The 12,044-nt window shown below is 39.7% G+C and overlaps 1 protein-coding gene across 2 annotated transcripts in view; it reads left to right on the forward strand.

The window, feature by feature from the left end:
* LOC125237599 (apolipophorins) overlaps positions 1-12,044 on the forward strand; it is a 40,656-nt gene that overhangs the window by 18,282 nt on the left and 10,330 nt on the right. For both annotated transcript variants that reach the window (XM_048144739.1, XM_048144738.1), the window contains exons 17-38: positions 52-432; positions 555-720; positions 1,076-1,300; positions 2,003-2,184; positions 2,659-2,773; positions 3,103-3,259; positions 3,588-3,757; positions 3,965-4,110; positions 4,255-4,654; positions 4,839-4,983; positions 5,310-5,501; positions 5,994-6,232; positions 6,546-6,644; positions 6,929-6,982; positions 7,280-7,445; positions 8,058-8,239; positions 8,588-8,787; positions 9,378-9,507; positions 10,000-10,171; positions 10,607-10,725; positions 10,925-11,053; positions 11,527-11,670. In XM_048144739.1, coding sequence (XP_048000696.1) covers positions 52-432; positions 555-720; positions 1,076-1,300; positions 2,003-2,184; positions 2,659-2,773; positions 3,103-3,259; positions 3,588-3,757; positions 3,965-4,110; positions 4,255-4,654; positions 4,839-4,983; positions 5,310-5,501; positions 5,994-6,232; positions 6,546-6,644; positions 6,929-6,982; positions 7,280-7,445; positions 8,058-8,239; positions 8,588-8,787; positions 9,378-9,507; positions 10,000-10,171; positions 10,607-10,725; positions 10,925-11,053; positions 11,527-11,670 — 3,913 coding nt within the window. The remainder of the gene's footprint in view (positions 1-51; positions 433-554; positions 721-1,075; positions 1,301-2,002; positions 2,185-2,658; positions 2,774-3,102; positions 3,260-3,587; positions 3,758-3,964; positions 4,111-4,254; positions 4,655-4,838; positions 4,984-5,309; positions 5,502-5,993; positions 6,233-6,545; positions 6,645-6,928; positions 6,983-7,279; positions 7,446-8,057; positions 8,240-8,587; positions 8,788-9,377; positions 9,508-9,999; positions 10,172-10,606; positions 10,726-10,924; positions 11,054-11,526; positions 11,671-12,044) is intronic.

The following is a 12,044-nucleotide window of genomic DNA, read 5'->3' on the forward strand; positions in this document are numbered from 1 at the left end:
CAAAGAATTTTTGCTTGTATATATTACTAATTTTAATTATTATTTTTACAGATTCGACCTCGGAGTAATCGACAACAGCAACTTATACTCATCCCACGCCAAGGTTGCCTACTCAAAGGGCGCCATCCTCGACTGGCTTCTCAAGGTCACCAAGGGAGCCAACTCCAAGGGAGAGCTGAAACTCCTCCTCAAGGACACGATCAGTGCTAACGGTCAATACGCTGTCACCGACGCCGATGGCAAGGGTAACGGAGCCCTGTTGGTTGACTTCAAGAACCTTGGCCGCAAAATTAAGGCTGATGCCAAGTTCCAAGTGAAGAACCCAGTGTACAATGCTGATGTTGATGTGTTCTTGAACTTCGAGAAGGACAACAAAGACAAGGTTTCGTTCTCAACCAAGACGAAGACTACTGAGAAGCTGGTTGACTCCAAGTAAGTATACTTATACAAGTGATAGGTAAACTACTGTAGAGTTTGTACATTCATTTGGTTACCCTTATGTAGTAATTAGGGATAAACCTTAAACCGAAGTCTAACCTATACTTTTTTCTCAGGAACAAACTGGACTACGCCGGCAAGAGGACCGAACTAAACGTGAACGTGAACAACGATATCAACGCCCAGGCGGCTGGCAAGACCGCGGCGCTGATTGAGATCGTCCTCCCTACTGAGAGGGTGCTGAGCTTGAAACTCGACCGTGACATCACTATTAAGGATGATGTAAGTATATCTTGTAAAAAGTGTAATGTCTGCTTTGACACTGCTGACAAATGTTATCCCTTTCTTTTTATCCGCTTTTGTTTTGAGAATTTTTGTTCAGTAGTCATCTCTACAACGTAAAAAGTACTTCAAAAGAATTTAGAACACATAAATATAACTGGTACCTTCTAGACATCCATGAAAAAAAACGGAACACAGGTTTAAAACATACATTACTTTATGAATAAGTAATACTAATGAAGTTTCAAAAGCAGTATTCCACGAGAAGAAATTGAAACCGTCGATATAGATGATAATTATAAATCTACTAGTACCTATCATAACAACTAATCCAAATAAATTTCTTCCTTCTCAGGTGTACAACGGCCACGCCGCGATCGTCCTTGCTGACGCAGTTAAACGCGGAGGAGCAGCGTCCGAAATCAGCTACAAGTCTAAACTGAACAACTGTAACTTCAAGAAGGACATCTACCACTACGAGGGAGAGCTTGGTTTGTCCCTCAAGGACGGCAAGCAGCTTAAGAACACGTTCTTCATTAAGAACCAAATGTCTGGTGACAAGGGCAAACTGGAACTCAAGGTAAACTATAGTGTAAAATCATGACTTTCGTCGTGGTCATTTAAGCTTTGTGCGTTTCTCAAATTCCCATTTGCAACCCTTTTGTTTAGTCTTATTAGCCTCATTTGAAAAATCTGATAGGAAACCTAATGATAAAAGTAAACTCATCTTTATTACTAAAGTAGAAACTATTCAGATCCTTTTGATGTCGAACAAATTCCACAAAAAATTTCGACACAAGATACCTACTCGTAGCTTTACCAACTTTGGCCTAATCTTATTTGCCTCATTTGATAGATCCTCACCGAATCTGATAGCAAACCTAATGACAAAAACTAAACCCATCTTACTTAAGTATTACTTTTTTTTACAAAATTTTGACATTATATAGCTTACTTTACCAAAAACCATTTTTTTCGTAAATGTAACTTTAAATTACATGTTGTTTTTATTTTTATTTTTATTTATTTGGCTCGCAAAACAAGTTACAGACATTAATAGAAAATTAAATTACAATTTCACTTAAAGTACCTACTGAGCTGGCCTATAACTCTAAACATGTGTGCACAGATCTATTTAATTTAAGTAAACAATATGCGCTAGGGAGGTGAGGTGTCATCTTTTATACTGTTATACTGTTGTATTGTCTCTTACGAATGATCAAAATAACTCAGATTATAAGCCCTGACAGAAATTCCTTTAACCACTTTCTTTTGCCTCCAGTCTGACGTGAACGGCAACCTGATCGCTCACCCAGCATCACTGTCTGGAAGCATCGACTACACCAACCCTGACTCCATTGAGGGCGCTAACAACTACAGACTCAAGGGTACCTATGGCAACGACATCGGTTTCGATCTGGACGGCAAATTCGAGCTTCAAGTCACCGGAGAAGGCGATAAGAAGTAAGTTCAATACATATTCTACTCTAATCATCTCCTAAACTGACTATTAACTAACACTGTCATTAGGATGTAAAAAAACAACAGTTAGTACACATAGACCAACTTTCTTCTTCTTTATTTTGTTATTCCGGTTTTTGCCATGATTGCCTGTCTTTCTAGGATCCTAAGAATAGGAATAAACACTAGCTTTTACGAAAAAAAGTGCCATCTTTATTCTGAACTACAATTGGGATAAGTCCGTTTTCCTTTCGAAATTTTCTATTTTATGTTAAAATCACCATGAAATTTCAATGACAATCCAGCAACCAGCATACTCAAAATGAAACATTTGTGTAGAGGTTTCTTGTCATAACTTCTCAAAGACTTTATATATCAGGCATTTGAGACATATTGTGTTTTAACCTATTCGTCCAGAATCTTCTAAAATATCCAAAATAAACTTGATTAAATATTAATTCCATCGGTTTCTTTCAGATACCTCGACGAGGGTACTCTCAGCTTCCGTCTACCCTTCGAGAAGGCCCACGACATCAAGATCGTTTCCAACTGGCTCTGGCTTGTGCCTCAGAGCAAGAGTGTGTACCTCGAAGTAAGTATCTCCTCTGCCATTTACAAAGCTGCCATTATTATTTGAATAATGTGTAGTTTTATCATTATTTCCTTACCTGATCTTGCCATCTGACCTTTAATGTATTGCTTCCTGCAACTGAAATTTACCTAAGCATGTCTCATTTAGAATTTACTTACCACTGTCCAAATGACATTCACCCTCGTTTGGTAAAGAATCACTTAGGAATGCCTTTTCGATCACAACTTTATTGTTATCTGGGTTTTCATAGACATATTGTAGCTTCACAATTTCTTTAAATTATGTCTAAGTAATAACCCTTTGCTAAAAATCATTATTTTTTTTGACAGTACTCTTCAGTCCAGTCGATCCAAGTGAACGCTGATGTGTACAAGTTCGATGCCAACGGAAAAATTGGACCTAAGAACGGTGCCACTAAAGTCAAGGTTTTGGTGCCCCATGTCGACCCTCTGAGTCTGGATTTCAACTACAAGGCTGACTTGGAAGGTAAACATTTTTCATATAAGTATTAGGTATTTATATACAGTGTGATACATTATTAACCTAAGAAGAATTCCCTTAAGAATACATCTAGTGTTTCAATAAATCGCAATAAATTAATAATTTACAATAACAATGGAAAATTGCCATCCACTGGGTTTTATACACTCTTTTTCTTTCTAAGGAGATTTGGAGAGCAGAAGATAAGCTTAAGTCACAAAGTTTAAAGTAGACACTAGTTTTTACGAAATCAATGTGCCCTGCAACCCAGAGGGTACATTAGCTAGGGGATTAGTATAAACTGATATTCTCAAAAATATGTTTTATCTCACAGGTGAGAAGAAGACCGGAAGCGCCGAAATAAAGGCCACTTACGGAAAGGGCAAGACCGCAAACATTGCTGTAGATGCCTCTGCTGCACAGAAGGAATACACTGTCAAGATCAGGGCCAACACTCCACAGAACGAGAAGTTCAAGAAACTGGAACTTAGCGTCAACTCAAAGGTAATCACTATATTTTTCTTGTCGCCAAAAAATTAGCACTTGAAACATTGCTGCAAAGTTTTCTGTAAGAAATTTCCCCGAGTTAATCTTGCTTTAATTTATTTCTTCTCATTGTAATATTCTATAAATATAAAAACGCTCCCAAAATTCAGTGTTTAAACCACATCTTGATAAAATTTACAAAATATCAACTTTATTTTCTTCCAGAACCCGTCTCCTGATACATTCAACTCCATTATCATCGTGGATGCTGACGGCCGCGTCTACAAGACAGAGTCCGTAGTTGTCTACTCCAAATCTCACCCATTGGTGGACGTCAAGTACACTAACCCTCACAGCCAGAAGCCTAGCAGGTAATTTTTCTTCAAAATTCTTTACATTTACCTACATACCCATTAGGTGATTCAACGTATCTACGAACAATAATCACTTCAGAACTCTTTATTATTTTAGTGATTTTGTTTCTTCCTGTACAACATTTTCCATTTCTTTGCCAGGATCTACCTTAAGGGAGAATACCCCAACCAGCACCAAGGCAAGGCTGAAATCAAGGTCGAGAACATCAAGGACGTCAGCTTCGACATCGTTTCTGAAGCTCAAATCCAGAACAACGACATCAACCTCAAGACTTTGGCCAACTCTGATGCTCTCGGATGGAAGAACTACAACGTCCAGATTGTCAGCAAGGATGCTGGCAGCGGCAAGCGTCTTGAGTTCCACGCTACCAACGCTGGAAAGAACATCCTTAGTGGAAGCACCTCGTTCATCAGCAAACAGGAAGGCCCGAAGACCATCATTGAAGGTTCTGGATCCGTGAAGGTTAAGGATGAGCAGAAGTCCGCTAACTTCAAGTACATCCGTACTCTTCTGACTGAAGGCAACGAACAGGGAGTTGAGGTAAGAATCAAAAACAATCTCGAACCCTACCGATATCTTTTGATGCTTGCTGCCTGCTTCTGTTTTTCTTGTTTCTTTATCTAGTTCTATTTCTTTAATTTTCTGAGTGTCTGTCTTTTCGTTACCAATAGTCATATACTTATATTGATTGATCTTTATTAACAACATGTTCCCTTTCTTCCAGACTTTCCTGAACCTGGCTATCGGGGAGCGCAGCTACGTGGCTGAGTCCCGCGTCACCAACCTGGAGTACAAGAACTCTTACGTCTACTGCGAGGAGAAGAAGCAGTGCGCCAACGCTGAGCTGCACTCCAAGATCAACGTACAGAGTAAGTACCTAGACATTTTCTATTTAGAGATAACCTTAAAAGTTGGTTTCAACCTATTTTCTTACTGTTCAGACATACAAGAAAATTTCGTTAGTCATAAAGACAACTGCAAGGTCTGTTTCTGCTTCAAATTTCTTGAAGATATGTTCTCCATTCAAATTTATCCCGATGTACTTACTTACGAACTTGAGGACATAAAATTTTACGATAGTTGGTACAAATTAGTCTTCTTTATTGACTTCTTCTCTTATTTTAGTTTCTTCTTTTCCTTGGTTTACTTAAGATGCCTCACTAAACTTTCATTAATTATTTACTTCCCTCGACAGAACCCGGAGTCTTCCAACACACCTTCAACCTCGGCGTCGACCTCCGCAAGCTAGGCTTCGCTCCCGAGTTCGGTCTGCAGATCAACAACGAGGTCTCTGAGCGCAAGCTGCCTCAGTACAGCCTGGACCTCCACATCAACAAGGAGGATAAGAAGTACCATCTGCATGTGTACAGCACTCCTGACCAAGGCAGTAAGTGGCCTTAATTTCACTTGAGTATTTGTCTTTGGACAGGCAGGTCTTAAGATGTGTCAGTTGACAAATTCGAATATTGTGAATTGGGATATCAAAAATAGTAGTCAAAAATTGAGAGTTTTTGAAAACTCTCATTCCCCGCCCATGCTTCATTAAGTCTCATTTTTTTGGTACTATGTGACTCGTACCAAGTTTCATCCATAACCAAGAGTGCTAAGCAATATCTCCTGGAGTGTGATTCTAAGGAAATGGGAGTAAAATTACCCTCGACTGAGTCGGAGTCGACTGTTGCTAAAAAATAAACAAAATATACAACTTATTCATTTGTTAATATTTACACATTTCTGTATTAAAATGCATACCGTTATAGTTCTAAACCCCTGAAACTCGCCTCAATGAGAGCTACTCTGAGCTTTAGGACCACGGACATTCTTAAGTCCAACGAGATTTTTTTCGTACTTACAAACAAAACAACCCTCTTTTCTCCAGAATACCCCGCCGGCGTGACCCTGACCCTCCCGACCCGCGTGCTCGCGCTCGAGTCCATCATCTCCTACCCCACGGACAAGGCCCTGCCCTTCCCCATCCAAGGTCACATCGAGCTCCACCCAGACAAGAACAAGCCCCAGCACAAGGCCGCTGCCAGGTTCCGTGTGGATGTTACTGGTGCTGACAAGTCACATAACGCTATTGCTGAGTTGGGCTTCAGTCATCCAAAATTGGGCAAGGTAAGATTTCTTCAAATATGTTAAGTCCATAGTCTGTCCGACTGGTTTTTAGAAATTTTGTAGAAAAAATCGTCTCAAAAAAAGTACCGATTAAATTCCGATGTTAAAGAGGATGAAAGAAATACAAAGCTCAATCTTAAAAGCGTTCAACATTTCTTCAACACTGTGGTTGGTTGGTTTGTTTAGTTTAATAAAACTGAAAGAATCGGTATCCTATCCAGTTCGTAGCCTGTAGAATTTAAAAATTGTATTTCGAGTCTACAGCTATGGGTTTTGTTTATCTTCTGTGTATTAATTATTAACCGTTGTTTAGGAGGCCGTCATCAAAATCAAGGGAGGTCTCCACACCCCGGCCGAGAACACCGTCAAATTCGAGTCTTCTGCTTCCATCTCTCACCCTACTCTTGGCAACGTAAGTATTGTAAACCTAGCAATGCATTTAGTGAATCATTATCATTTATTATTATCAGCCTTTGTTTCCCCACTGCTGGGCAAAGGGCTTCCTCTTATTTTTCCATTCTTGGAAGTCTCCCACCGCCTCTCTGTTTTTAAGCAATCTTAGAACATGTAGATCCTTACAATATCTACTTAAACTTCTTGTTTAACAGTGGCCCCAGTTTTGTTTAACAATGGAGCATGTTAAAGTTTCCCCGTGTTTATTTTTGCCTGATTCTTAATTTGTGTCTTTTATTGCAGGACCGCGAATCTAAGGTCCTCTTGGAAGCCAGCCCTACTCTCGTCAAGCTGCTGGTAAGTAATCCTCACTATAGTAGAGTTTAATGCAAAACAACTGAATGAAACCAGTGTGAACATGCACTTTCTTTGATAGCGCGATAACTCAAAATGAGAGCATACCAGTTTGTATCACGCCAGCTTTTGCCAACATCATGGACATCTATCTACCCAACAATAGGGTTTGAGATTTAGGGCGTCCATTAGGGCGTCCATTTGACTGTCTGATCTTCACCCATCCTTTTGGAGTTGGGCTAGCCAGCTTATGATGAAAAATTTGCAAAAACCATTAAATTCATTCAATCTTCTTTCCAGATTGACACTCCTCTCGTCAAGGTCATCGACCTGGAAGCCAAGTCCGAACTGAAGGACAACCTGCAAAAGGGAGACCTGAAATTCAGCGTGCTGCAGGGCAAACCTGTGCTGGCTCGCTTCATTGTCCAAGATTTCCAGTACTACGAGTTCACTACTGGCTACAGTGGTATGTATATCATTGACACTTTTCATAACTTCTTTTTGAAGCTCCATAATTTTATTATACACTTGCTTTACAATGTCACGTTAGTGTCTTTAAGTCTTCTTAGTATCTTTCTTCTTTCCTTTAGTTTCTTTAATTTTGCTTCATTATGATGTTGTTAAAAGTCTATACCTATTTCAATGACCTCTCTTGGTAGTTTTTAATAACCTTTCACTGTTGATTATTATTAAATTTGATTAGAAGCTATGCTTAAGTTTCAGTTTTTGTGTCACCAAGTCAATAGTTGACCTGTCCACTTTTTACAACTTTCGGATTTATCCCAACGACTTTTTTGATCTTGACTATTGCTGTAACGATTACTGATGGTCATCATCATCCTCCTTGCGTTATCCCGGCATTTGCCACGGCTCATGGGAGCCTGGGGTCCTCTTTGACAACTAATCCCAAGATTTGGCGTAGGCACTAGTTTTATGAAAGCGACTGCCATCTGACCTTCCAACCCGAAGGGTAACTAGACCTTATTGGAATCACCGAAAAAAGACTGGACATAGTTGTGGTTTCAAAATATCTCAGGTCTGTTTACTTCTTTATGTCACATCATATTTTGTTGTGCAGACGACAACGGCCGCAGACTGACCGTGGTCGGCCACATCCAGCCCGAGAAGCGAGTGGACATCAGCGCTGACATCGTGCTGCCGAACCAGAAGAAGAACATCATCCACGGCGCCTTGTACCTCGACGGCAACCTCGTCAAGAGCGAGTATGGCGTGTCCAAGGAAAACTTCAACTACTTCGTGGTAAGTAGAAGGAACTGTAAAAATATTAATATTTGCATAACTGATTCTGAAAATAAAATTTAAAAATCAGCGTCTTTGGTAAAAGGGATTCCAGTTATAAGCCAAGCAGCTGATCCTATTGCACCAACCTTGAACTAGCAATTCTGGATCAAAAAGCAACCATAGCACGCTATCAATATTCGGTAGTTGCAGACTGTACAATGTAGTTTGCTTCGCTCTATTAATTTGCGCTGACAAAACTTGAGTCAGGACTGCCTAGACTAATTTTGGACGTAGATTAGGATACTCAGGATAGGCATTGAGACGTAAATCCCAAAATATCTATCTTAAATCTGCCTTCTCTTTTAGAATGCCCTGAAGAACGACCTGACTACTCTGGAGAACCGTATCAAGGATCTCGGAGAGAAGGCCAGCAAGGACTTCAAGGAAACGCTCAAGCGCATCGAACCCACCGCTAAGAACATTGAGAAATCCCTCGAGGAGGAGCTTTCCAAACTCAACCAGGAGATCGCTAACGACAAGGTGCTGAAGGAGACCTTCCACTATTTGTAAGTATTCATTTATTTATACATACCTACTTAAATTTTATACTTAATTTGTACACATAAGGAAAGGGAAACCCACCTTTATTTCTTTGGACTTAATGAAAACGGGTACATGTTTTGCGTTTCTTAGGCTTAAGAGAAGTTTCACAAACCTTCAAGCCTTCAATAAAAGAGCATACACCCATATTTAAGGCCGGCAACACACCTCCAACACTTCTAGTGTTTCAGGTATCCACGGGTGGCAGTCATCGCTTACCATCAGGTCACCTGTCTGCTTCGTTTCCCTCCTACCGCATACAAAATCACTTATATGTATTATGCTCTTCAGACCCGGAGTACTTGAGTAGCACAAAACTTGTAGACTGTGTCACTAGGGCCACTGTTGAATTTAATTGAAGGAAGGTACAGATACAAATAGAGCCAATTCGACTTAGACATTTTTTTAGGAAACTACAAAAATGATCTTTGTAATATGAATTGTGTCTAGTTTATAAGATAAGCAGAATCGATTTGCGAACTTCCATTGAGCATGCCTCTATGTCTTTTATGACAATGTTTGATTTCTACGTCTGACCTCCTTCTATTCATTTCAGGGGAGAAATCTACGTCATCATCGCTAAAACCATCGAAGAAATCATCAAGAGCACCAAACCCTTGGTCGACCAGACTTATGCTACCCTGAAGGAAACTTGCGACAAGATTGAGGCTATGTACGAGAAGAACGTTAGTATGGAGTTTGATATAAAATACGAAGATCATAAAATAATATAGCACCTTAAAGACCAGCACCTACAATATACGGGTATTATTTAATTCTGAGCCATCTGCAGACCATCTGTTTCCTGACGAGAATATTCTTTATATTCTTAAAACATGATTTGAGTTTTGCACCACGATTAGTACCTACCTTTGACACAGTAAAAGTCATCGAAGAAAATTATATTCACAACAATCAAACTCGTTGATGGAACATCTCACATAGTATTAGCTCAGTTTGATGATTTGCAGGAAAACAAGAAAGGGAATCGAATTGTACTATTGGTTGTCTGGAAGAGATCGCTCTTTAGCGATAAGACCGCCTGTTGTCTACCATAGTTAATTAAAGTTATGTGATGTAATCTTGTTATATTGGTGAACAATAAAGAATATTTGTATTGTATTGTATTGTATTGTACTACTGCTGCTTGTCAAATCTAATCAACAATTCCTTTCCAGATCGAGCCCCAGCTGAAACAGCTGTACCAGACCGCTGCAGCCCTGGTCCGCGAATACCTGGACGGCCTCATCGACCTGGTGGCCCACTTCGCTGCCCTGGTCACCGACTTCTTTGAGAAGCACAAGGCTGAGCTGCAAGAGCTGACCAACACCATTGCTGAGATTTTCAAGGGTGAGTGAAGAATTTTAGCAGCATTAGGCAAAATGTGATGTGAATCTTCTTTTTTGTCAATGAATGATGAAAATATATTAAATCTCCAGTTCCTACTTACTCTTAAAAAAATTCATCCTAAGCAAATTGAAAGCTTGCTTTACTTTGAGTGTTTTCAGTATCATTCACAGTTGTTTCTTTTTTAATGCGACTGTTTTTCTCAAGGCCTTGAAATCTCTCTATATCGCCTAAGTATCCGTGCTCATTTTTCAGCATAATTGTTGGAAATAGACCTTCCAGGTTCTCATTTTCTATGACTACTAAATAATCAATGATCACGAGGTGCTATCCGTATAAAACGAAAGACTGGAAACTCCGGTCTGCTTTGTGGCTCGTTGTAAAATTTAGAATTTGCTCAATTTTCATATTTTTTTAATTGGATCCATTTATTTTCAGACCTGACCCGTCTGGCCGTGGCTCAGCTCAAGGAGTTCCGCGTCAGAGCTGGAGAGATCGTCAGCGCCATCACCCAACAGATCAAGGACTTGCCCTTCGTTCAGAGCCTCAAAGAAAGCGTACGCTTTTTTTAATTTTCGCTTACTGTATTATCATTAATAAGTTTTTCATTCAATAGCTTTCAATCGTTATCGTTGTCATAAGGATTTCTCTATACCGACATACTTTTTTACTTTTCTTTAGCATCTTTGTTCACTTTATCTTCGATATCAATTTTAGAAGTACTGATATAAAGACTAATTACTCTTTCGTCGACAGTGGCAAGAGCTGGCTGTGCCCGACCAGGTCATCGGTCTCCTGAACAACGTCTACAACGCCATCCAAGACGTCGTCCCCACTCCCGAAGCCAAGGCCTTCGTTGAGGCACTACACAACTATGTGCAGAAGGTAACCTTCATGATCTATGAAAAAACGTGATTTATTTTGCGTGACTGTGATTTTCTTGAGTAAATTATTAGGCTTCTTTACTAGTGACAGTAATGATTGTGACCGTCCGGTAGATTACTCTAAGATAAATAAAGCTTATCCAATTTTTTGCGAATTACTCAACGGGAGAACTTCTATTAGCTGTCTGTCGAACTGGATTTTTATATTTCCAAAATAATAGCTATTCGTGGACCACTCAGAACTGTCAACATTTTAATATCATTTCTACCTGACTTATTCCATTTACCAATTGAATTCTTCCTGCCTCTATTGATGCAAGATGAAAAAGACATTCGTTTTATGACAGATCAACCAAGTCGCAAGTTCTTTGCCATTTAATTCGCGTAGCAAAATAGCAAATAGCATTTTATTCGCGTAGCAAAAACCGTTTTATGTTTTAAAGACCTTTAACTAAATCTGACTTGTCCCTACAGAAACTCAAGCAAGAGAAATGCGACGACGCCAAGGAGATCCGCCAGATTTACGAGAAGTTCGCCGTGGCCCTGACGTCGCTGGTTCAGTTCGTGCGCAGCCGCGTCAACGCTGCTGGCGTGCCCGGCATCGTCAACCTTAACCCGGTGACTAGATATTATTTGTTTGATTATGTTTTGGTCAAGCAGAAACGTCTGCAATCAATTCTAGTCATCTAGTGGCATGGATTAGATAATAAAATTGACTTTAAGTAGTTTGGTTTTTAGACGTTAGATTAGTTTCAACACGTAGGTATCTTGATCTTGGCTCACTAAGTAAAAGACAGTGATATTCATTTTGTCCATATCACATATGCCTGCCGTTTTACGTATAGGCTCCACGAAGTTAAAATGACAAGGTTATGACAAGGCGCACTAAAAAACAGCAAGGAGCACTAAGTAAGACTCATTAGTTGGCTACTCCAGGCTCTAGTAACAGGGTTTTCTACAGTAAAATTCTCTTCTATTAGTTTGGTACTCGT

The sequence above is a fragment of the Leguminivora glycinivorella genome, chromosome 21 (assembly GCF_023078275.1).
Source record: "Leguminivora glycinivorella isolate SPB_JAAS2020 chromosome 21, LegGlyc_1.1, whole genome shotgun sequence".
Taxonomy (NCBI): Eukaryota; Metazoa; Arthropoda; class Insecta; order Lepidoptera; family Tortricidae; genus Leguminivora; species Leguminivora glycinivorella.